Source organism: Aphelocoma coerulescens, chromosome 1A (genome assembly GCF_041296385.1).
Source record: "Aphelocoma coerulescens isolate FSJ_1873_10779 chromosome 1A, UR_Acoe_1.0, whole genome shotgun sequence".
NCBI classification, from domain to species: Eukaryota; Metazoa; Chordata; class Aves; order Passeriformes; family Corvidae; genus Aphelocoma; species Aphelocoma coerulescens.
Window position 1 is genome coordinate 28595031 of NC_091014.1, and position 26456 is coordinate 28621486.

At 35.3% G+C, this 26456-nt stretch overlaps 1 protein-coding gene across 2 annotated transcripts in view; it reads left to right on the plus strand.

Moving 5' to 3' along the window:
• IMMP2L (inner mitochondrial membrane peptidase subunit 2) overlaps positions 1-26456 on the plus strand; it is a 420331-nt gene that overhangs the window by 348845 nt on the left and 45030 nt on the right. Inside the window, exon 6 of one of the 2 annotated variants that reach the window (XM_069003884.1) lies at positions 2516-2593. The exons of the other annotated variant lie outside the window; for it this stretch is intronic. Coding sequence (XP_068859985.1) covers positions 2516-2560 — 45 coding nt within the window. The 3' untranslated portion in view covers positions 2561-2593. Of the gene's footprint in view, positions 1-2515; positions 2594-26456 lie in introns of those variants that run through there. 2 annotated transcript variants of the gene reach the window in all.

Sequence of the window (26456 nt, forward strand, 5' to 3'; positions counted from 1 at the left end):
CTATCCATAATTCCAGAAAACTTGACATCATTGATACATTCCTCTGGGGAGTGTCCAAGTGCTCTGATTATTTTGGCCACCCTTATTCTTTAGAAATTAGTCCATTCATATGTATTACATATTAAAAATATACCAATTTGTGGTCATCTACTCTGGAGCTTTTATTCCCCACAGTGGATTTTTTTTCAAATATTTCTGTGACAGTCTATTTCCAGTTGGGAAACCTTTTATTCTGATTACAGTTCCTTGAAAATTGCTTAAAGAAGCTGACCTCCCTGTTTGGAAGGAGAAATACTGTGGTAGTCCCATTAGTCCTCATGAGAAAAATGAAAAACAATTATTAGCAACAATTATTTAACAGGAAATGGGACTTTAATATTTTCTATATAATGCATTTTAAAAAGTGTATATTAGGGGGAGAAGGATAGATGGGTGGTTGGATCAATAGTCCAACCTAGATAGCTCGCTTTTTTATAAGCAAACAGCCAATCTCCAAAGAGCAAAAAAAATATCCTCTGCAAGATCATCTTGAAAAAGCAATGAGTATATACTGAGTAGAATGCTTTAAAAGTAACGAGAAAGGGATTTGTATTCAGGAGAAGAATTTTACAACCCTTGCTGGTGTAGGACTGAGAGCATTTTTTCACACTTTGCCTTACTGATTTCTGAAGTGTAGCTGGGAATAAAGGCGTATGGGTTGGAAGACTACATGTTTGTTGAATAGCCATCTGTTACAGTATCCCTTGGGGATAATACATCAAAGGAGATTTCAAAATGGAAATGTTATATGACCATTGCAGTGATGTCTTAGTTCACAGAAAGACTTAAATCATGACATGAGGAAGTGCGAATTGCTTCTCCATTTAGGTGTTAGTCTTGTAGCCCAGTGCTCACAGATTAAATGTCAGCACTGTAAGCTATCATCCTGCTTATCAAAGTACCAAAATTTCCAAAATGTGTGTATCCCCAAACCCCAAGCAGTCTCCTTTCCCAGATCTCTAATGCTCTCTGCTCAGCTCCAAAGCCATCAGCTTCTCTTCCATTTTTCTTACAGTGTCCTACTGTGTCTTTGATATGAAAACCTTACCACCCTGGAAACTGAGCTACAGTAATATTAATTTAATAAAATAAATAATGTAAATAGCACAGAACTGATTGCATTAGCCAGTTTCATATTTAATTCATAAAACTTCCCATGTTTTAATTTACTTGCTGCTGCTACTGCAAAATTTACATTCTTCTTCACCACAGGTTTGCTGGAGAAAAAAACATTTTCAGTGATAGAATGAAAAATAGTAGGAAAAGATAAAGGATTAAATGTGGAAGTGAGTTAAATGGTATCACTGTGTGGAAAACAGATGAAATACTGCTGTTTGTTAGCAAAACAGTTCTCTCGCAAGGTTTTTGGAGTTTTGTGATAGGTAAAATCAAAATTGGCCTTATATGTATTTTATTAGTAGTATTGTTGCTATTTTCTTCTGATGATAACACCACGGATGTAATAAACAGACGACAGAGGAAGGCCATAGTTTGGCCCAGGCTTATGACAGATGCCCATTCTAGTGGTATGCAGTGCACCTGTAGGCCAGGATGCAAAGGTGCATCTGTGCAGCCAGCAGTGCAAACTTCATCAGCTCTAAGGGAACACTACAGTTTAGCCTGGGCCAGGAGCCATGCTGACTTTCTGTTCAGAATTTTTGCAGCTCATTGCACTGCATGTTTTTCTGAGCTTAGGTTTTTGGATCGTATTGATAAGAAACCCTTTGAGATCTATTTTTCTATTTGTTTCAAAGGACTTGCAGTGACTTGGAATACTATGTTTGCTGTTTTCCATCTGGGAGTAAAATTATGTTCAAATGAAGAGACATAGAGATCTTATGCTGGTTTTTATGCTTCTGAGTTTGCCAACTCCCTCTACACTTTCTGGCCCAGAGCACCCTAAACATGGTGCCTCAGCCAGGTGCTGCCTTCCTCAGCTTCCAGCTCTCTTGCCCTTTAGAAGCAGCTGGCCTCTCTGTTTCCTCTGAAGCTTTTTTACCTTTCTTAAAGAAGCATTTTTATTTCTACCTGCCTTAAAAAGTAACGTGCAACTTACAGAAATATAAAAATGGTAGAAGGATTTTCAGAGAAAATTTCAATATGACTCAGCCCTCCTGATTTAGATTTTATGATTTCTGGCTGCAGAATGCAGTTAAGACATCTTAAGCTCAGTGTCCTGCTTAGGCTAGGAATTTTAGTTTGCAGGGAAAATACATTGAATTTCAATTATCGTTTTCTTCTCTCATCTGCCTCAGCTAAAGCTGCCTTTCCTTAAGCACTGCACAGAACCTCAGCTACAAGGATGCACAGTGAAATGGCTCACAGAGTTCTCCTTTTGTTTAAAAACCATAACACAAAATTGTTAATGGACAAATATGCAGTGCATATTCTCTTCTATTAAGCTCTGCTAGTTTAGTAGAAAATTTGCATCTTTCAGTTTATTTTTTGTGTTTTGTTTTGTTTTCTGTACATCTAGGTGAACAGTTCTTCATGCAGATGTTCTCTTTGTTGTCCACAGTAGCACCAGAGAGGCTAACCAGGCAGAGGATGGGGGGAAGCAAAGGGAGGAAAGCAAGAGTGGAGAAAAGAAAAAAACCAAGAGCAAGTAACTTGTGATAATCTTCTAATGACCCCCTCTGTGAGCTGAATGCAGTTAGACTGATCTCTTACTGGATGCCTTTACTTTTGTCTCCTACCCAACTGCCTTCCTTATGTTAAAAATTTTACTGTGAGAGAGGCAAGAATCATATCTTGTTTAGGAATAGCCTGGCAGTCTTCCCTCTCTACCCTTGGGGGCTCCCTGTATCCTTTCATCATTGTTGTTCCGTGGCCTGTGAACCTGAACTCACATTTCCCAGTTGGTGAGATAGCATGCCGTTTCTTACCATCTGGCAAGTCAGTATTTTCATACAAAAAAGTTTTGGATTAGTAGTGCAAAGGAGCTAATTATGTTCAGTGAGTGTTTCATGGCATGCAATTATGCCCAAACAAACACAAGATTAATTGTGGAAATGTTTTCTCCAGCAAGTCCCTATTCAACTGATCCAAAGATAAGACAATGTCCGTAAAGAAATACTGGTTTGAAAAGCAATGAAAATCTATTTAACACCTACATCATAACCTATTTCTCTATATGTACTGAATTGCAATTCTTTTGGGGTTATAGATGGGCAAGTATTCATAATATCTTGGGTATAGTTCACTGACAGAGAGTTCCACAGCAAGTCCTTTAGCATAGTCCTGTGGTAGTAGGGTTTTACTTTTACTCTGGGGTTTCATAGTGAGTTTCCCAGGTGAAACAGTTCATTTGCTATTTTTGTAAGACCCTACAAAAATGCTTGTTTGCTCTCTAAATTTTATTCGTCATTCTTTTCAAACTGAACTCCACAAGGATAATGTGTCTTTTTAGAAAATATGCAGGTAAAATTGAATACTACAAAATAGAATTTATCGTGAGTCAAAGTTTATTACTTCCTTGAGCTGAAGTTATTTTTTGTGTTACCATTTGTGATATTTTATTTCTTGTAAGTTCCTATTTTTTTTCTTCTCAATAAATATGTAGTTCTCTTTTAAAAAATTGAAATGTAGGTATATATTTCTGCTTCAAAATTATTATATCAAAGAATTACTGGAGAAATTCTCATTTGTGGTCATCTACTCTATATTTCTTTCACAAATGATGTGCTTCTTTCTTAGTATGACACGTAACCATGTTCACTTCTGTGAGGGAAGCCTCATGAATGCTGCATAGAGGAAAATTACTGGCTTCTGTGTGTCATGCACAATTCCATTTTTAAAACAGACAGGAACGAGATTTGCTGTTTTGCAAGTGTTACACTGTAGACTTGTCATTGACTGCCACCCTCAGACCCTTTCCTGGGGATTTTAATGATTTTCTCTTTCATAGTAAACTTTAATGTACATGTCTTATGTATATTAAAGACTTGTCTATCATTTAAGTTCAGACTATGCAGGAAAGATTCCTGATGATTATGAAGGAAATACTTGTAAGACACATGAAAATACAGGGTTTTCCCATTTTAATTGATATTTGCATGTGCTGAATCTGAAATGTGTATGAGAGGAATCTTTTATTTATTCTAAATATCAAAGTGCAAGAGAAGCCAAGATGTTCTGTACATTTTGTATTGAATTTTAAACAAAGTTTCACTGTTTATTTAAGATGGACCTGATAACCTGGTGTTAAACCTTCTTCTTTTCAAATTTGTTTCCACTGTCAGAGTATTTTCATGTGCTGTTATTGCTCCTCTGTTTTCAAATGACTGTGGGAAAAGCTAATGCACCCTGTGTTTGCTTTAAGTATGGTGAGAAATATTTGTAAACAAGTAGCAAACAATATTATTTTTATTAATTAAGATTGTTGAAATATATGGATAACAGCTGTGACCTACTGATATTTAAGCCAAGCCTTCTACTCTCCTTCTTTTTGCTTCTTAGCAATACTCACATAGTGATTCCACATTGAACGAGGTAGGAGAGGAGATAGGAGGAGGAAAAGTGTTGGGTTCTTGATGGGGAGAGAAGACAGGGCTAGCAGGAGTCTGATCATGGCTGCCTGAGACCATGCCCAATTCAGCATAAGCTGAAATGGCTGACCAGCTACCTCAATGTACAATGCTAATTCTAAATTGCCTGTCAGTGTATAGTAGCAAAGTAAATATCTGATTACTGCAGGAAGATCTATAGCAGAATGGGGAGCTATGAAAACATTGCTATATTTTTTGTAGTCTGACCCTTGTACAATAGTTCATGAGGAAGAGCTCTAATAGAAGTGATAGACTGAACCTGTTCACACACACTGTACTCTGTGAACTGTCTGGTGGCAAGGTATTCCACACAAACAGCAGATAGTAGTTTGCAACTTTGTATTTAGAAAGATGACACTGGAATTTGCAATAAGCTTGAATAAAGTCTAATGGAAGTAAGTACTGCTTCTACTTAAAATTACACCATAACACAAAGAGAAGCTTAAAAGTCTTCCTGATTTCTCCAGCCAGCTGTTAGATGCATACATTTTCTCCAGGCATGGGATCTACCTGTAGTTTTCACCAGAGGATAACACCAGAGAAGAAAGATGGCAGCAACAGTACACTGCAGGTGGGGAATATGTCTTGTAGTAGCACATTCCCCGACAGCCTCCAGTGCCCTAAACACTCCCCTGTGATACAGTTTGGCATAATCAGGACCTATTGCCGTGCATGGAGATGTGTGGATGTGTCTGTTGTGGGCCCATATGTGCAAGGCATCTTATTCTGCGAATCTGATGACTTGTGAGGCCTGAGCAAGACAAAAACAAGACAGAAGAAACCATAAGCAAGTGTGATGCACCTTACTGTGCTAAGTTGTGGGATGTAGCATGTCTTAGCATTCAGTTTCTCAGACTGCCAAACCACAGTGCTGTCTTAAATGGAAGTTTTTATACTCTGTGGAACAGAACAGTCAAAATTGAAGTGAAAAGTGAACCCAGAATATCTATGAGTTTCTGTTGCTATGCTAAGAAGTATGAAAAGACAAAGGATTCATGAATCAATTGTAATTTATGTTTCTAAGTGTGTACAGGTATATATAACTGTTTGGAAATCTGCCATTGTAAGATAAAATAGGTTATCTCTTTTTTCTTCTTTTCTTTATTCTAAAAATACTTTTTTGCTGCAGGAATGTCTTGTATTCACTGTTGCAAGCAAGAAGTCAGCGCTATATATTCTTTAATACAGGAGGATTTATTTATCAAATTAGCTTGGAGATATATTTTAAGAAATCACAAAAGTAGAATCTCTAGCACAGACTTCAGAGTTAAAAATGGCTGAGGAAGAGATGAAATACAATCTAGTGATAGTATAATACTTGGTCTCAAAAGTACAATCGGAAATTTTATTGCTAAAAAATCTCTGCAGCCCTACTGAGGTCTGTGTTGCTTCACATTTATCTCATATTTACATCTACCTGAAGTAAGAATTTCTGCTGAAAGATGGAAAAATATCCAGGTTTTATAGAATATTTCATCTTAAAAACAGGGAGGAAAGTATTTAACATGGGAGAGAAAAACTAGGTCTTGGAATTTGCTAGCTTTGTTGGTGTGCTTCCGGAGGGAAAACAAGGTTGACCAGGGAGGTTGTGGAGTTGCCATTCCCAGAGATATTAAAAAAACATTTGGACATGATCCTCTGAAGCTGGCTCTAGGTGGCCCTGCTTGAGCAGGGGGATTGAACCAGATGACCTCCAGAGGTCTCTTCCAACCTCAGCCATTCTCTGATTCTGTGATCTTCAAAGGAAAAATCTTTGGACCATTACTGTCAAGAGATGCAATATTTAGCATAGCAACTTCAGAGTGTCCTGCCTCAATTGGACCCCTGAATACTGCAAGAATGTTGCTGTTTCATTATAAGCTCATTATTGTTTCAGCTTCAAAGATAGACCAAGATTTGAAACAGAATTTATTGCCAGCTTAACTATTTTGCTATGCTTTTCTTTTCTAGTTATATCCAGCAAGGCCCCATTTTCACCACAGCTCTCATTAGCATGAGACAGTATTTGATATTGAAAGCATAATGTGATTTTTAAAACAGAACAAAACTTTCCCCAGGCTGAACTGTCTCAGCTCTTTCCCCCTTTCCTCACAGGAGAGATTCTCAAATCTCTTAATTATCCTCATAGCCTTCCCTTGGACTCCAGTACATCTGTGTGTCCTGTACTGAGGAGGAGCCCAGCACTCCAGGTGTGTCTCCAGGTGCTGAGTACAGGGAAAGGATCACCTCCTGTGACATGCTGGCAGTGCTTTGTCTAATGCAGCCCAGGTTACCACTGAATGAATTGAATGAACTGAACCCAATATGATGTAATGAAGTAAACACACTGAAAACTTAAAGAGCTATTAAGTTAAAAAAAGTATTGAGAAATTCTCTGAAGGATATTATCAGAAATATTAACTTTCTTTGATAGAAATGCAAAATTCATGCTTCTGTAGTTGAATTTTGCCTTTCTCAAGTTTAGGAAATTTTAGCTGTGTGTCCAAATTGATTTGAAGTGCAAAGTCTTTGCTGGCAGGTAGCCTAATAAATTTGTTTTGGTTTTATATGATGATATGTCGGCAGTTTATGATCAATGAACTCCTGAAGATAAATATGATCATATCACAAAAGGAGGCGAGTGAATCAGTCCTGTTGAATTCTAGTCTTGTGAACACTCCCAGTAACATACACTGGCCAGACTGCTGTAATTCAGCTGTCACCTAGAGCCAACCTCAAAAAATATTTCTTGGGGTAAATACTCTACAGTGCTCTGAATCTGTCGTTTGAAGTGAAGAAAGTTTTGGCACAAATGTTTACAATAGGCAAAGAAAAAAGGAATTCTTTTTTGGTTTAGATTGAAAATTTATCAGAGTAAGCTGGGTACAACCTTAGTTTCATTCTCTGCTTTTGACAGGCCACTGGCTATAAACATTCTCGTGTTTAGAAAAATACTTAAAATAAATAATGAAAAAGGAGGCAAAATATAGAATATGAAAGCTTTTGGTTCTTTAAATAGAATTTATTATGTTCAAAGTTACAACTTGAAAAAAGGCAAGCATAACTTGAATTAAAATATTAATCCATCCATGCCATTTAGTTTTTTGAAATATTCATAGCCTTTTTTTTAGTGGTCATGGTTTGTGTTGAGGGGGCAGTAAAGTGGGGGAGGCTTTGATGAAAAAATGCTTTAATCGAGGCCAGCACAGTCAAACTGACAGGAATGTGAATGAATTTAGAAAATTGGTCCAATTGGGAGTTATGTTATTGTAGAAAATCCTCTTTAAACTTCATAGTCCATACTCATAAAACACTTAGAGCACCATCAATATCACCCTGCAAAATCCATTTCCTTCTCTTCTAATGCAGACTTCCAGCTTGGTGTTATTTACTCCCCCATTTGTTCTTGTTTCTAAGTACTACCAGTACCATTCAGCTGCCAAAAAAATATTTCTCATATTGTCCCTGTGTGTTTAATGCTTGCTATGCCTGCTCTTTCCCCTCATCTTGCTTTCTTTTTTGTTCTTTTCTATTTCTCACTGTATGATCTTCAAGGCAGGAATCCTATATTTTTAATTTTTTGCATTTATAAAGCACTAAGTTGACTCTTCTCAGGTGAAAAAGGGACAGTAGACAGTCTGATTTTATTTGTGACAGTGTAAGTTCATGCAGGGTGGATAGTAGAATGAAATATACTGCAATGATACTGCCTTGCAATTACATGGTCTGACTATATCTTCTTTTATAACAATTCTAATTTTTTAAGTCTGCCTATAAAATTGCAGCTTGCATCCTATTTCGAGGTCTTTTTTTTTTTTTTTTTACTGTATGCATACATTTTAAAAATGGAAATTCAAAGATAGAAAAATGAAATGTGAGCAAAAGATGTCAGAAGGAGGAAGATAACTAACACAGAAGGGTGTTGAGTACAGCTGGGCATGTGAAAAGCAAGGCACAGGCAAGAAGTCAAAATAGGTGAACAGAGGAGGGAAAGATAAGTAATGGAGGGTGACATAAGGTTAATTGTACAGATGAATTAATCTAGTGGCCAAAGAGAAACAGTCAGTAGTTGCAGTGATTGGAAGCACAAGTGGAGTGCCTTCAGATTCTGCTTGCCCTTTTATACTATATCCTAATTATTATACTCCCTCACTGAGTCATTCATACTCTTTTCTAATAAGCAAAAGTAATAAAAGAGGCAAAGGAAATATCTGTAAGATATGTTATGGAATGTACTGAGCCCCTGTCCTCTTAAAATAGAAAACTTGATTTTTTTGAAGCAACAAATATGTTGAAAAAGGTCTATTGAGAGGCATTTGTGAAATTCACCCCAAACGTATGGTTTTATCTTTGTGTGACTACTGCTAAATGAAGAACAAAGCTTTTTCTAACTTTCCTTGCATATGGTGGGGGGAAGGTGTGACAAATACATAGCAGTCTAGGTAAAATCCAATGATCTTTTCTTGTCAGCCAAAATAACTGTAAGGAAACTTACAAATAAAAAATAAAAACAATAATAATAATAATAATAATAATAATAATAATAATAATAATAGTAATAGTAATAACAAAGTTAAAAATACTATTCCTGTAGACATACTAAAAAACCTTTAGATAAGTGTCAATTTTGTTCAAGGTGATAAGAGTATCAGGCTTATCTTTTGTACAGCTTGTTGGGTTGAGCTTTGTTCCTTGTGTATAAAAATAAAGCCAAATCTTTCTGTAGCTTACTTTTTTGAACTGTAAAAGGAAATATTTTCCAGAGTTCACACAATAATTAGATAGTACAGACATTTGCACTAACATTTTAGCTGGAGTTCTTTAAATGACCTTTTCCAGTTGTAGAAACATCCCACAATTTATCTTTGTAGAATTACAGAGAATATGGGGCTTCTTAGTGCACATTTATAAAGTAACCTCCATTGGAAAGAAAAAGAATTGATTGTATTTTTAATAGTTTGTTGTAAACACTCATATGGCATTATGTTCTTTACCATTACCTTTCAAGCAACGTTGTATGTTCCACAGTATGGTTTTGGAAAAGGAAAGCTTCCTTACCTTCACTGCACTTTGAGTCTGATTTGCTGTGACATCATACGAATTTTGTCTGACTGCTACATAAATTTTAGGAAATCCAGTCCTATATTTAATGAAAAAACTATCTCTTAGAAGAAATTCACAAGAAATATTCTTATATTGAATTTTAATTAGTTGTGATCAAAATTGAAAGGGAGCAGAATATTCTAATTGCTGACATTCCTATATCATCATAAATTTTGAACTTCAAGTTTATCCTATAAATCTTCTTGTTTCATAATTATATTAGAGAAATAACTTCTGGGCATTCTTCAGTATCAATATATACAAACATGACAGGCTGTAAAAGTGTGTGGATGTAGAGTTCAAGACAAGCTATTTCAAAACAGCCAGGACTTCCCTTCACTAGTGCTTTTTATGAGAAACAAAGCTGCAAATGTATTCATCACTGATATTCTGAAAGACTTCAGGGTCTCAGTTTTTATACAAGGTGATAATGTCATTGTTGCAGCCTTTTCACGTTGTTTGACAGCAGGTGATATAAAGTCCTGAAAAATTCTTACAGTTAAGGATGGAGTCCTGGAATACTTTCCAGTACACAGGTCAAGGAGTACACATAGGCTGTACCATGGCACTTCTATTAACGTGAGGTTACGATTCTTTCCCCCATGTCCTCTATAGAAAAAAACCCAAAGCATGCACAAAAAACAGGATTTCTGCTGCTCCTCGAGAATAAATTTCATGATCTGAACAATTGGAGTACCAAATCAGGCCACCACATTTCTGTGCAGGTAGTCATGTGAATTGTAATGCAATGATTACTAAAAATACAACAGCAAGTAGGTAACTACATGCATTGCAGTTATACATAAGTAGACAAGACAAACAAGATCAAGAGTTGCAGTAAATAGTGAAAATTCTGCTTTAAACTTTCTGTGCATACCAGGAGAGTTGACATCACAAAAAGCTGTTTCTTAAGTTTGCTACCTCTTATTTTAATTTATTAACAAATTACCCTCTACCACATTTCTCACAAAAAATAATACTTTGCAATTTAACCCTGTAGATCCAAGTTCCAGGATTTTCTATGACACTCTCTGTTAGCCAAAAAAGTCATGCAAATATTTCCAAAATGACAATTGGTGTTTATAGAGTCTTATTGCACTTGAAGAAAGTGCAGGAAAAATTTCTAGTATATTCCTCTGTATTTTAAAAAGAGCATAATTCACATATGTGAAATGAGTAATTTTAGTTATTATGTCATGCTGTGAAGCTCATTTTTCCCTGTTCCTAGTTGTTAACAGCATATAAAAATGTTCCATGTTCAAGGAAAGTAAAAGGATTGTTTGAATGGAAATGTGAAAGGGTAATATGTAGATAGACTATAAAGGTCTTAATAATTTAAAATAATTTAGGGATTGGAAGAATAAAACATGCAAATTTCTTTTTCTTTTTATTTTTTTTTTCTTATACCACATTTCCTAAGTATTTATACAATGTGAAGTCATAGAAGCAAAAGAGCTACATGCGTTCTTATCAGATGGAATATATATCCTGGACACACCTGAGATCTGCCAAAGCCCTGCCTTTGAGAAGATATTACAGACAGAAAGAACTCTTCAACATCACCCCTGACCCTGAGTATGTTTGAAGGCCATTTTCTTTCCTGACAGGAAAGTCAGTGTTGGTTAGGGCCTTTTGGCTTTGCTTTACAGAATGATCCATTCATAGTCTGTGGTACTTCAGGATCCCTCTGGTGTCAGGTAATCTTCTTGTGCAGATGTGTAGAGTATGTGTGAACCTGGTTTAGCCTTGTTCAGGGCACCTTCTTCAGACCAGAGAAGAAGGAAATACATACTGTTTACTATAGGGTTGAGGTAGGTTACATCTGCCTCTATGCTGGGTGTAAGAGGCATTAAAGAGCTTCCCTTTGTCAACATTTGATTCCTGGTCTGCTCCAAGACAGGATGGCTGCCAGCTCCCTTTTATTCAAGGCTTTTTCAATTCTACTTAAGCTGGCTCTTGCTCTTAGACTCTTTTTATTTTATCCATATGGCTGAAAAAATAAACAATGTATAATAAAATATATATATATATTTGTTTATATATAATATATAAGCAAACATTCTTAAAAAATAAATATTTTTCAGAATGGAAAATGATTTACAAGTTTATCTGACAAATTTTACATTTTTCTTTTTCTGTAAATTTATATGGACAATTTTTCCACCCTGCTCTATGGGCTCAAAGCTGTATTTCTAAGAAGACAGGAAATGCACTGTGAATTTTCTAGCATTTGTTTACATAATATGGAACAAGGATGGGATAACTATATTCAGATTTTCCTAGGCCCCAAGCACTGGCTGCAAGTGAAAGACTATTATTTGTGCAAAGCCTTTAAGAAAAAGGAGCAGCAAAACCCAATTTGTCTTCTATCAAAGCACCAGCAAAGTGCTAGCACTGTTCAAGAAGTGAATGATCATTAATTCCCCTGAAAGAAATGATCCCCATTCAACTTGCTCTGGGTTTGTAACTCCTTGCGAGAGACAGAATCCCAAAAGAAATTAAAGTTTCCCTATGGCAGTGGCTAAAAGACTAAATACTTTGAGCTAATTCATGTGTACAACATGTATCCTTTCTCTGGCAAAAGAAGGAAGAATGTATCAGAAGACTGTACAAAAGTGTAGTAATTATGAGAACTATTTAAGGAAATTATACTGAGGCAGTCTAAAGGAAACCCAAAACTATTTAACAACCCATTAATTTATTCAGAGAGAGTGCAATTTTTTACTTCAAGAGAAATAATTTACATTTGGTATAGTGCTGTATGATTTGATTTCTTCTGAACACTGAAATGTGAAGGTCAAGAAAGAGTTAAATTTGAAATGTTGAAAAGCATTGCAAGATAACTAATGGTCATGCCTGAGCTACCATGTGTAATGTTATAGATGCTCACATGCCAGAAATATGGAACTATATTTGTTTGCTGACTGTCACATCATATATGTATGATTTGAATGAGAAATTTTGAGTAAATTGTGGTTCCATAGTCCATTCTTCCTGACAGCCACAGTGAGCTGAGTGAACTTTGGATCAAGTTTTTGTTATAAGTGAATGTTTATAACTTGATGTAATTGTACTTTAAAAGCTTTAAAGGGTTATGAGAAGTCAGAAGATGTGGCATCCCATTGCACCCTCCAGTGCCTCCATGTGCTGCCTCTGTGTCACAGTATCGTACCAAGTTAAATATCTGTAATTGATTGAGTTTCATTTTGTTCGCACAACCTGGGAAATCCTTTTACTAGAACACACAAGTGTGTGTGTTCTTTGCATTCCCCATCCTGCAGAGGTTTCCATCAGAGTCTTGCCTTTTTTATTAATCATCGTAAGAATGTAAATATGTAATTATATGTAATTTCGGAATAATTATTTTCACTGTTTTCCTGAATATAGGTTTGCTGTGTCTTCATCTTTTAAAATCTGGTAGGCATCCAGTTATTTTGAATGTGTCTATTTGATAAATGCAGAGGGCTTTTAGACTTGGTTGTTTGTTTATTATGCTTTCAAACATTTTGAATATCTGTTTAGTATTCAGTGAAATAGTGTAGAAAAAACCATCTGTACTGCAGCTGCAAAGACACCACCTTTATGTTTGATCTTCAGGAAATTACATGTATCTATGTATTTATATTTTTCTGTTTTTTTAGTGGTTTAGGGCTTTAGAAATAATAAAAAAGTGCAGAAATTATAAACTTTTAACCATATTTAAATGAAGCAGCTCAAGAATGTAAGTGCTATACTCATTCTTCTGCCTTCTTGAGTGCGTCTCAACTAAAAGTTTGAGTTGTAAGAAAACTCTTCAAAAATGTTATTGTTCTTTTCCTTTCTTTTCTTTTTCTTTTTCCTTCCTCACAAGTATTAATCTACGGGAAAAGTACTGAAATTATCTCAGGTGTGATTCTTAAAGTGGAAAATATCTTTAGCAATGATCTGTTAATTAAGAATTGCCTGTTTAGAGAGGCTCTTCACCACATTAAGTGATCAAAATAGACTGAACATTGCATGATCTTCTTGAACCTGTTTTAAGGAAGTATTTATTTATATGTACTATGTAAATAATAATGACCTCTTTCCCACAAGGCTTCAATCTCTCATTTATGTTTAGATTGGAGAAGCATCCTAGTTCATCAAAATATTTTCTAAGGAATATATAGAGAAATGCAAACCAAAAAATTATAGATGTAAAAATTGCTCCTGTTAAAAGTTTAATCATAATCACTGAAGTTAGATCAGGAACAATTGTAATCTCTTGACCTTAAAATTCTAAAAATTAGTTTACCAATAATGCTTCACAAGAAAATAAAATTTTACTTTAATCAATATAAGAAAACTAAACCACATTGCAGCTGCCATTTTAGTATTTTGAAATTTATTTTTGCAAACTTGTTTTTTCTTGAATGAGGTTTCTTATAAAACCTTTTCTGCCTGGTCTTGTTCTTAGAAGGCATTAATTAGCATACAACTGGGGTTTTTGGTTATTTTTTCCTTAATACAAAGTACATCTTTTTTTTATGTAGTTAAAGTCTGAGGGTAAAACCTGAATATTAATATTTTCATGCTCAAACTTTGATATCAAATTTTTTGAAGCTGTTCTTAGCACCAGTGGCTAGTGGGTTCACAGTATTCTGCAACTATCTGAAATAATCATATCTACCCCATAAGAGTTGTATATCTAGAGCAAGCCTTGAAAAGCAAAGGCAATGGAGGTTTTCCAGCAGAATGAGGCATTTTAAAATGTTCTTTTCTCAATTCTTGTCTTGATAAAAAAATAAAAATACTCTACCCAAAGAGCAGCCATACCCATTTTAGTTCGGAAGGTTCCCAGTGAAATTCAGGAACTTTGGAAGGAACCTTAGAAGAAATTTCTTATTTCTCTCAATTTAGAATGGTTTAGAATTGCAGGAGGCCAAAAGAGAATGAAAATGCTATTTGTTGTAGATAAAGCTATGTCAGTTCTATATAGTGTAGTCATAAAGGAGTCATTTTCAAAAAGGAGGTCTGATCATGAAGCCAAAGTATAAGCTATCCTTGATAGGAAGAGTATCTTAAGAAAGCTGGGGCTGCTGATACTTCACTTTGTTATAAGCATACCCAGAAGTAGAATTGAGTTTTAGTGGATGCTTTCATATATAATTTCCATCACATATGAATTTTCCATTTCCTATTCTCTGTGCTCCTCACTGACTGAACAGTAAATAAAATCTCAGTTGGCATTTCTGCAGTGATCTCTTTCTTGGGACTGTATTTTGATATGAGCACCTCATCCATCTGCTTGCTCTCAAATTTCCTCTTGGGCTTAGAACACAGGTGCTACTGAAAGAGAATTTGTTGAATATTGATAAAGTTTGCCTTATGTTTACAAGTAACGAAAGGTCACCACCCTTGTTTATTGGGATTTCAGCTACCCTGTGCTGACTGCATGGAACTATTGATGTAAAAGATATCAAGCAAATAGGTGAGCATAACCTTTAAGGTAAAAGCCAGTAGTTTTTAAAGACATAATTTACTACAGTACAACTTTACTAATATAAAACCACAAACACTTATTGGTTTCAAGGAGATCAAGAATTGTACTGCAGTGAATGGTATCTTGAAGACTTAAGAGCATTCCTGGAGTGAACCCCATCTGATGTGTCTGAACAGGCTCTATTTCACAAAGCATTTCAGAATATCATTACACATGATTTGCTTTCTATTCCAGTAAAGAGATTGCTGTGTGTATTCAACACTGCAACTAGTTAGCCCTTTAAAGGCAGGTACAACTGAGTAGTACAGAGCAGGATTTCCTTTCCATCAGTCTCTTTATGTGACTTGCCCAGTTTCACCTGAATTTATGAAGCTGTATTAATCTGTATTATTGCAATGAAGGATATTGAAGATCCAGACAAAAAGAAGACTCTGCTGGATATCATACTAAATTGATGAGCATAGCATTACTTGGTATTTATGTAAGACAGAATCTTTGATACTGCATTTGGCTTAACCTCTAAAGGTTTGTAAATTGTAAAGTGAAAACGTACAAATGCATCTTCTCAAATGACAAATTGAAAATCAGACTTTTAGACAGCTGTGGTTAGCACAGGGAGGATTCTTTTTATTTTAGAAAACAAATCTTATGTATGGAATATGTGGTTCTCTTAAATAGTCAGTGGGAATATTGTCAAATACCAAGTAGCTGTGCTTGAGTATTTAAAAATCTGTTATGTGTTTCTTCCGGGATTTATTGCAGTATAATTTTAGGATCAGTTCCTGCAATTTTTCTTTAAAAGTAAGAGCTTCAAAGCAAGTCACATTAGCATTATTTTGATTTCAGGAAAACTGAAGTTTTTTCTTGGTCTGAGAGCTGGTGTTAAGATCTTCTAAAACTGGATCCATTTATCAATACAGTAATGCAAAGATAAGCTCATAATTTATGTATTTGGTATTGTAGTGTTAATTACATTGCACACACTGAGAATGTTCCTTCGAGCTTAGCCTTAATGCATTGACTTGAAAAAGAAAACACAACTTCTTTTTTGCAAGTCAGTCACAACTGAACATGAAATTAATACTTTTAGTTAAAAGCCCACTTTCAATATTAATCTTGCTGCTATGTTCTGCATGTTTTATGCTCTGCCTCTCCAGCAATGGGCCAGTCCTGCAGACCTTCATTGAATTGAAGCTTATAATGCCTTTTCCTGAGCAAAGTGAGTTTAAGAGGCTTTACTGAGAAAATGGAATAGGGGTCAAAAGAGCTGAGTACATTTCAATCAGCACTTTAGATGGAATAGCCAAAGTTATGTATGGTAGCAAGCCAGATATAATTTTTATCTCACAACATCATCTTTATTTCCATGAAAGGCTTTTAAAAGTGTGAATGTTTTTATTTTAGGTTTGATAGAAGAGATTTTATTAGATTTCAAGGGAAGATGGTTTTTTAATCTCTGCAATTTCTTTATTCTTGAGAAAAAGGGGAGCCTTGAAAGAGTCTTAATAAAGATCTGTTTCAGATACAAAATGATGTCAATTTTCTTCCATGCTGCAGTAGGCAACAATCTTCTCAAGAGTTTTACATCTCCTGAGTTGCAGGACGCGCATTCTATCCTAAAGTTTTTCAGCCAACTTACAGAAGAAGCCAGCTGATGGATACCTATAGATGGTGAAATGGCAGCTTTATCAACACTTTTGATGAATGAAGGAATCAATGTCTGACTGAATCAAGATCTAGGTCTTGAAAGAAGATTTAGATACCTTTACATTGCATTTTTCTATTATCTCAGTGACAATTGCAAGAATATATATGAACTATATAAAATAGTTCCCTCAGCATGGCAGACACTTAACTAGAAGTATGATCCCTACCCTGCTGGCAGGAGTCTGCCAGCTAAAAATCAGCTCCTCTAGTTTTTTGCAAGTGACCTAAGATCAGATGCCACAAGAGTGAGGTAAATACATCTGGGACTATTTGCTTCATCTAAGATAAAAAGAAAAGTGTTTGAAGTCTGTATGTCTTCTGTGTGGGGTCTTGATCCCAATATATCTGTCCCAGTTAAGACACTGAAAGAGTCTATCTCCTCAACCACTGCATCAGTGGTGGTATTTCTGAAACAAGCCAAGAACACCTAAATTATCTGCAGATGCCAGAAGGATAGGCTAATTCAAGATGGCATGCAGCTGTATAAACACATCTTGAAAGTGTCAGGTGTCTAACCTGTGCTGTAGTCCTTGTGCTTTTGCTGAAGTCTTTACTGTAGGTCATGCAAATGCATCTGATAAACTTGCCAAGGTCACAATTAATCATCTACTCCTTGTAGGTTCATTAACTAGTAGAGACTTAGGAACTAATATATCTAAGAAATATTATACTTTTCAGTCAGTATTACTGAAGAGTACATGGCACACCAGAACTTTTCTATTCGAACACTGGCAGCAACCTATGATCTATTATTGGCAAAGTAGTTTCATATGGACCCAAATGGAGTCTATATCAGTAAAGGATAAAACTCATTTACCACAGAAGAAAATATTGAAGGCCTGAATTTTGTATTCCAAAGAGGATCAGGAGTAATTACCATCTTTTATTTTAAGAATATTTTTTCTTAGTCCTATTGCTCAAGAAGGATATTCTTTAATCTAATATATCCTTAATCATCCACTGGGGATTGACACTGGCACATTTCTTAAAGACAGAATGGTATATTACTTTGGCTAACAGTAATGCTTTCTCATGATGAGGTCTGCATGAATGTCCCCTCTTTTTTACTGGTGGCATTTTCTCAGGACTGTCAGGTCCATGACATGTAGCCACCTCCCCTCTTATATGTTTCTAGAGAATGGTGATGGCAGCACAAAGCCCATGTTTACCCTTCAAGTTCTTAAGCTTTTGTTATCCTGATTGTTCTGTTTTCACTTTGTCATTGGTATTAGTCTACCAAAAATTAAAGGATTTTTAAAACAAAAAGTATCTACTTACTCTGGGAACAGATTAGGAAATTAAAAATTCAGGTTGTTTTAAACATATCAGTTCATGAAACTGTTCTACATCCCACCTGACCTGGTCATAACTGTTTTTACCTGACTGAGTACACACATTTCAAAGAAGAAGTCTGTCCCAGGTTAGGAATATAAATTTCTCAAGATGAAAATTGTCCAAGATATACTCAATTTTAAAAAGTAGATATTTTTTAAGCAAAATTTATATCACTTTTCTCTGTTGGCTACTTAGCCTATCTCTGTCTTGACACCAGTGTTATTTAGGGTCTTGTTGGAGTTGATTTTTGTGATCGTGTGATTTGTAAAATTGCCATCTTCTCCACCCCTAGCACCCTAGCACAGACCAAAGAATTTTCTATTATTTTTCCCTGTGGCTGCAAAAAAATAGGTTCTAAAATCCTTTAATGAGTTATTTTCTGCATACAATTTTCCACCTTCTGGAATACTATCTGCTTCTGTGCTGTCCTTATTTCTTTTGTCTGCAAGTTGAGCTGCTCAATGTACTTCTATGTTAAACTGTGTGGGTAACATTATCAGGCTAAGATAGAGGGATATTGTTGTGCTGTAAAATCATCCAAATGTCAGGCTTGGATCTACTGGACACATGCCTTCATTCCTTGTAACTCCGTTTTTATAATAAATGGAAACATTTCTTCAGATTTGGGAATAAGATCTACAGCTTTCCTTCCATCCATACCTATAAGACAAGATTTAGTATCTGTCTATTTATGATCCTGAATTTCATCTTTCAAATGAGCTCTGAATCAGTGTATGGACCATTCACATGCTTCTGACTTTTAGTTTTGGAGTAACTATCTAGGGAGCTTGAAATCTGGAAGTGTAGAACAGCTGTTAAGAATACTGTGATCCCATTCTCTTATAAGCTTCATTGCTGAGCCAATAAATCCCAATTTCTCATGTTCCAGATATTTTATGCCCATAAATTTTTGATAGTTACCTAAACTCAAAGTATTGTCTAACAGAAAATAGTGAATTGTATCAACAAATGGAAAAAATGTATGAGTGTCATAAAGGGAAATTTCTTAAAGAAATATGAATCACAGATATCACAGATAATAACTTTCAAAAAACATAGTCAATATAAGAATTCTGATTTTTAACAGTTGGCTTACACATTTAAAATAATACATATTAATTAATCTTAATGTTGCAGTTTAATTTGTTTCCATGGGAATGAGAATTGGCCTGTGAAGCATTTGCTGGAGAGACCTGTACTTGAATATAAGAACAGGCACATTCTGAGAATGCATTGGAATTTAAAACTGGAAGCAGCCCATAGTTACAGGGCATTTAGAAAGACTTATTGAAGGGACCTGCTGATACCATTTTACTGTGTAGAATACACATAAACTTATGAAGGGAATGGTAAAGTATTAAATAGAAATTGAAAAGGAAAGATAAGCTTTCATTAATTTGGTTTCATTTGCAAATAAATTAAATGTACTTATGTAGAGATAATGATAATGGAAGGTCTCAATTATGAGTGTGCTGCTTCTGTTATTTGCCCACAAATGCAACTTGGTAAATATTCTCTGTGGACAAGTGTTTTGGTAAGTCTTGGGTATGACTGAGGTTGATTAATGTTCAGATTCACTTTGAAACATAGATATTGAAGAAACATAAAGATTTTAGTTATAGGCTAGCTGTTTTGAAATGGGTGGAATAGGAAAGAATTTGGGCCCGGTGAGAGTTAACTAAAATAGTTAGGAGAGCTGGACCTGAAATAGGGTTTTCGATGTTAGTAACTGATTACCAAATTACTGATGATCTGTCATTTGCATGTTTGTTTAGCTGTGCTTAGAACGAGGAACAGAGACATTGATAAGTTGGTGTAGGGAACGAGGACAATTACCAATTTCCTCCCTTGGTGGGAACCCGTTCAAAAGTCATGCAAGAAGAAACTTAGAGGTCACTAAAGTAATTAGGATTGTTAAAACTCAGAAAGGCAAAAAGGTCAAAATGAGGAAGATGAGTTACTTCATCTTTTTTGGGACCACTGACCCAATTCAAGACCACTGACTCAATTCAGATCACACACTCCATGTGCTTAATGACATTTAAGCTCATTTCCATACGAAGCAGAGAATGGGAGGTGTCAACACTATGAATATGCATTTTGTATTTTGGATATTCATAATATTTGGAAATAAAAGGTATCATGTTTGCTTGGATGGGGGCCTGCATCTTAGGGAGTTATCCCATGCAGTTCCTGGCGCCAAATAAAACAGGCACTTTCTAACTCTAAACTGTCAGAGTTTTTGTCCGTCTCAGTTGGATATCGATATTAGATTGATATTCATCTTTTGGTAAATCAACTTAAGAAGGAAAGAAATTCTTCTTAATCTTAAGATTTGTTTGTCAGAACTTATTTCAAATTTATTTTCCAAATTTACCTAGAAATTTAATTCTGTAGCTATATACCAATATGGTGAGAACTGGAACCAGATGAGATATAAAATTTTAAGGAATCTTTTGTGTAGCCCAAAAATATTTGGCCACATTCATGTAAGTTTTTTTACATTTTCTGATTCACAGACTCAGTTGTGACTAGTACCAAAAGTTCTAAAGAGTCCTGCATGAGAGGCTGCTCTCAGTTTTTTTTGCTGTACTGTAACAAGCCAACTCATACAGGTTTCACAAGCCATGAGCTAAGTATCCCTGTGAGATTTCCATTCCAGATTTAGGTTCCATAGACTCATGTATTAGTAAGTTTCAGGGAAGCATTGAAGTTGCATACACATTCAAGACTATCCAAATCTCTGAAATTGAAAAATTTCTTATCTCAAATTCTTTCTTATATTAAAGCCTGCTGAACAAAGTGGAATAGATTTTTTATGCCATATTTAGGTTGTCCAGGTCCAGCTGAGGATTCTTTGCTTATATTTGTATGACTGCAGTAAAACACTGCACACAGATGCTCCTGCAATATTGAATGATAAGTTGTGCTTAAGTTAATAAATTTTGCTATCACTGTTGTTATTGTTCTCTACTAGAGTGCACTCTACTTGATAGGTAACTAAAAACAAGCTCTGTGTTTTAATAGCAATTAAAGAGGAATGGCGTCTTATGCTCCTATAATAGCTCATGGTAAATATATAAAGGACAGATTTTTGCTTGATAGAGAACTAGTTAGCTATATGGAATTGTATGAGATAATTCAGTATTGTCCCAATCAAAGAGATTAAAAGGAAAACAACGTTTGAAAAAAGCATAAACAGAGTTACAAGTCCAGAAGTGTGATTAAGCTTGAAAGAATTATGAAATTTAAAGCTAGTCCGTTGTAGAGCGCAGAAACTCTGCAAGTCTTCAACTTTTATAACAGCATATTTGGCAAGCTTGCATTTGTTAGATGAAAGATCTGCCTTGCTCTGCAACCCACAGAAGCCATGTATTATCCCTGGGGATTTGGCAGTGTAGTAGCTTGGATTTCACAAGTGAAGTGTTTCCCAATATTCTTTGCTCCATTAGAAAACAATAAGAAAAAAAAAAAAAGGCAAATTGAAAACACTACATGAGAAATAAAAGCTTCTTTATTTCAAACCCAACCCAAAGCCAGAAAATTTGTTTAGATAATAATTGACAAAAAAGTATGTCTAAAACATGTAATATGTGTTCAGAAAGGTTTTTCCTTAAACAGGTCAGAAGTAGCAGTGAGACAAAAAAATTATATGCTACTGTTTTCCTGTCTTCTTATGTTTTTGGTTTTTTTTTAATGTCTTTGCAATTGATAGGTCATTTTGTTAATCTTTGAGAAATTTTTCATTCTCAACAAGGATGTCATTAATGCCATTATGTATGTATCTTCATTTTAACCTGAATTTCTGAATATGACTACAGATCTCTGAGTAGATTATCACTGTGCTATTTTTTTTAAAACCTATAGGCACTTTACAAGCCTTTTATAACATCATTGTGATGAAATGGAAATGGTGGCTACTTGGTTAGGAGACCAGATAGGAGATGACACCATTCCATGGGATTCATCCTTATGCAATTACTTTTATACCCTACATCTATAACATTTTAGCACTGATTAGCTAATACTTGAGGTATGAACAGATTTTGTGATGTAGATATGGACCTGTAAAATTGTGTCATCCATGCTTGGTACTGTATAGTGATTTTGAAATCAAATATGTTCACCCAGAACATTAAAAACAGTTTATTTTTTAGTACAGTGACTGAAGTGATTATCTGAGGCCATAAAGGTTTGTTTGCTTCTAGTTTCTTGTCAGTACTTAAGAGTTCAACAGGTCAATATTTTTACTTTTTATTACATTACAATTGTGTTGTCTTTTCTGTGAGTAATTACTACTTTTCTGTGAGTAATAATTACTTTTCTGTGTGTTGCTAGAACTAGGCACTATATGTAAGTAGTTTCCATTGTTCCCTCTAATGGACAATATTATGCCTGTTTCAAAATTGAATTTTTTCTGTTGTCATGTTTCCTGTTCACCTACCTTTACTAGATTCCTCTGGGTTTTTTTCCCCTCGTTATCAGTTTCCCTCATTTCAACCATTATCAATTTCAAACTGCCCATAGGTGTGAAGCAACTCACTAGAATTAACACCAGCATGACATCACTCCTGATGCCAATGGCATAAGCAGCACTTGAGAGAGGTGTAATCTGCACAGGTCTGAACAACAGAAGGGCTGAGTTCTGGCAGCCACTTAATGTGTGTGGATGCCAGCTATTTCCAGATCTTAGGGTTGGGAGCATGCCCACCCAGCTGCATCGAAGCAGGATGTCTGGATGAGACCTGCATATACATAATTCTCAGCCCTCCTGCCCCATCTTCTGTTGACAAAAAGTGTGGCAATTGGACTAGAAAGAACCCATGTTCTTCTCAAAGTCCTGATCTGCTCTGCCACTGTGAAACCTGGGATTTCCAAGTGTCCACAGTGCCCATATTCTGCAGTGTCTTTAGTGTTTTGTAAGCACCAGTGCTTGCACTGTGACTACTAGGAAAGTAACAGCAAAGTTGTCAACAGGGATCAATAGTATTTGGGGAAAAACCTCTCACTGTGAATGCAGTCTAGATATGCATTTCTTCCCAGCATATTTCAAAAAGAGTTTTAGTTCATAATCAGATATTTAGTAAAAGTTGGGTGTGTGAAATACTTGCATATGGATTGTGCATCCTTGAATAAAAAAGAAGATTTCTTCATATACAAGCAATTGCCTGCATGAAACAGGAAGGTAGAAATTTGTACCTTAGAAGGCCCAACACAAAATAGAAGGCTTTAGGTAATTGCAAGTTGTGATTAATTTAAAATTCCTTGGTACCAGGTTACTTTGAGGTCCTTGATGTAATTACAGTCCTTGGGAGCCCTGTCTTAGTTATAGTGTCGTCCTACCTGCGTGTCTTATTGCAGGTCTAGTAAAAATCTCCTTCTGGTGCTGTCAAACACATATGTCCTGTCACTCTCAGCCCCATGAATCTGTTTGCCTTTTTCTCTTGGCTAAATGGATTTCTCCTTTAGGACAGGCACTGTAGTACTTTAAGCTTGTGTAAATTACTTAAATGAAGGTATGGGCTGACTCCTTATTTGCATGAATTTTTAAATTAAGCCTTTAGTTCCTTAAAATCAATAATTTCTCTGTAAATTCTAAACCTCCAATTTTCAAGCACAGCTTTTTACTAGAGGCTACTAACTATTAATTAATTAACGAACTTAGTATATTCACAACAGTGCAGTTACTTTAGATGTTGATGTTTCATTTAGGCTCATGGATCAATGGATATTTTAAGAAACTGACCATTTATGTTCATAGATCTGATTCTATGAACAGGGAAATGAGAGTTAATGAACTGTTTTTCTACTTAGGAGAAAATAAGTCTTAACAGGATATCTGAATGTGTACTTTAGCTATAATTATCTCTGTGGTTTTTACTAGTTCAAATGCTTTTAGTGTATTAGTGTACTTAGGCCTAATCTTACATAGAACACATAAAACAGAAAATATATAAACAGTGGTGTATTGAAATATTAGTTAACACAGCTTGTAATTTATCTGAAATTATATGAGTTTTTCTGTGAAGTCTGAAAATATTCTACCCTACTTATTTGCAGTTTCTAGATGTTGTTCCTAATGGAAACTGAGTCTATAAACCTGAAGTATAAGAAAGGTAGAAAATCTGATTGTACATGCCAGCAGAAAACCCCCTCCCAGATTTTCCAAGGCTTTATCAGCCCACGTGCTTGAAACTGCAATAAACTATGAAACTGATAACCAGGAGTGATTGTACTCTATTAATATATTAGTTTTAAAACCTTTACTAGAACACAATGGATCAGAATGCAGCTCATCATAATCCAGACAACAGTAGAAGTTCTCCATTTCCTGCCCTGAAGTGAAAAATTCAGAATGTACTCTGGCTTCAGTACAGCTGATAAAATTGCATATGACAGTGACTGCAGAACATTTCATACAAAGGATGATTAATTGCTTTGCTTTTCTTAATATCAACATGTGGTTCTTTCCATGAAATATTATTTTGAACAAAGAATGCCATATGATGTTGATGAAGATTCAAATTAGGTGAGACATTGCATTTTGGTTGCTGTTTTTATGATCTTTAAGAAAAAAGAGAACTTAGGGGCTTTAAAGACTTCAGCTTTTTTAAACAGAGTTTTAGTCTTAAGTGTTGAAGGTACCTTAGTATGTGAGATTCAAAGGGGGAACAGCTTCAATACTGGAATTTCTAAGTTGTGAAGCTGGTTGCAATAATTTAATATATTCGCATCTTTTAATAATTGCTTTCAAAGAAAGGTAAATCCTAAGATGAAAGGTAAGAGGTGGGAAAATGAGACAAGTAACAAACAGTAAGGTCAGATGAAAGGAAACTCCAAAATACAGTTTGGAAGAGCTGCACTCAATGTCCTGATCTGTTTTAGATTTTCCATTTGACCTTTGGAAGGTAAGTAAATGAGTATATGTGTCCATTTTTCCTGTGTCTTCTCTACAAGTATATTTAAAACATTGAAATGCTTTAAAGTCTAGTGAAGGTCCATTTAAATACTTTCTATTATTAGAAATAGCAATTACTGAAAAGGCCTTCATATATTATTAACAAGTTCAGGACAAAACAGAATAGACTGGAACTTTCTGTAATTCAAAATAGCACTAATATATCTTTTATTTGTTGTTGTCATCATTTATCCTTTATGTGGCATGTATCATGTTTTCTTTTGAAGCAAGCACTATGAAATTGCTGCAGAGCAATAATTCTAAACTGCTAGGTAATATATTATGTGCTGTGAGTATTTACTGTGGCAAAGTGATGAGAACAGTAAACAATTTTTAGGTACTCCCTGAAGGAACTATTCATCTTTTCTATCACATAAAGTAGAATTTCAGCCCGTAGGTTAAAAATAAGAAGTGCCTGACCCTGAATTATGATCTATCAGTTTTCAACTCCCTCACCTCTTCAAACCTAATACCATTTTTCTGTGATTTCAGTATTTGACTTCCCTAAGCTTTTTTTGCTTCTTCCTACTGTAGATCAGCTCTATACAATGCACCAGCACTCTAATGCTTTGTCAGTGATTGTAAAGGGAGAATATAGTTGGTCCATATGCACCCTCTCAAAAGAGCATGCAAGTTCTGCTTAATGATAAAATGCCTTTTCTGGTACAAGATCCTGAATTACTTCTAATCACAAATGTTCTACAAGTTTAGTAGCACTTCAGTGCTTATTTTTTTATGACTGGCAGCATCAGTCCGCTTGAAAAACTGAATGCCAGAATCATTTATAATGGTGAGGATTAGGCTTTTCCTGGTTGTATTTAATGGACACCACCAATTTTTAATGTGCTTAGATGCCAGAAGAGTGGAGGGGGAAGGTTTATGAGACACCTATTTAAACTGCTTGGATGCCTAAGACACTACTGGTGCCTGTTTTTTCATGCAAAAACTTCCTTGGATACATATAGATGTGTTCCTTTTGTCTAGGTCTTTAAGTATTTCTGATTTTCCTGATTTTTGAAATGTTCAAGCATGTCTAGGATAAACAGTTAACAATGGTTTCAAGGCCTTCTTCAGCCTGAATAGATTTGAATACTTCACTTCCCCATCTTATCAGTATTTTAATTGCTGAGCTATAAACTGGTCTGTCCCTCCTGTTGGAAATGGGTGCCTGCACAGACAGAAAAGTAGAAGTTAGCATTAAAGTACAGGAAGTGAGATAAAACTGAGCTTTAAAACACAGAAATTCAGGCACGGAGTCTTAGATGTGTGACATGGAATGCCTACCACCATTTAGAGCTTTTGTCATTCCTTCTTTTCTTTTTCCTGC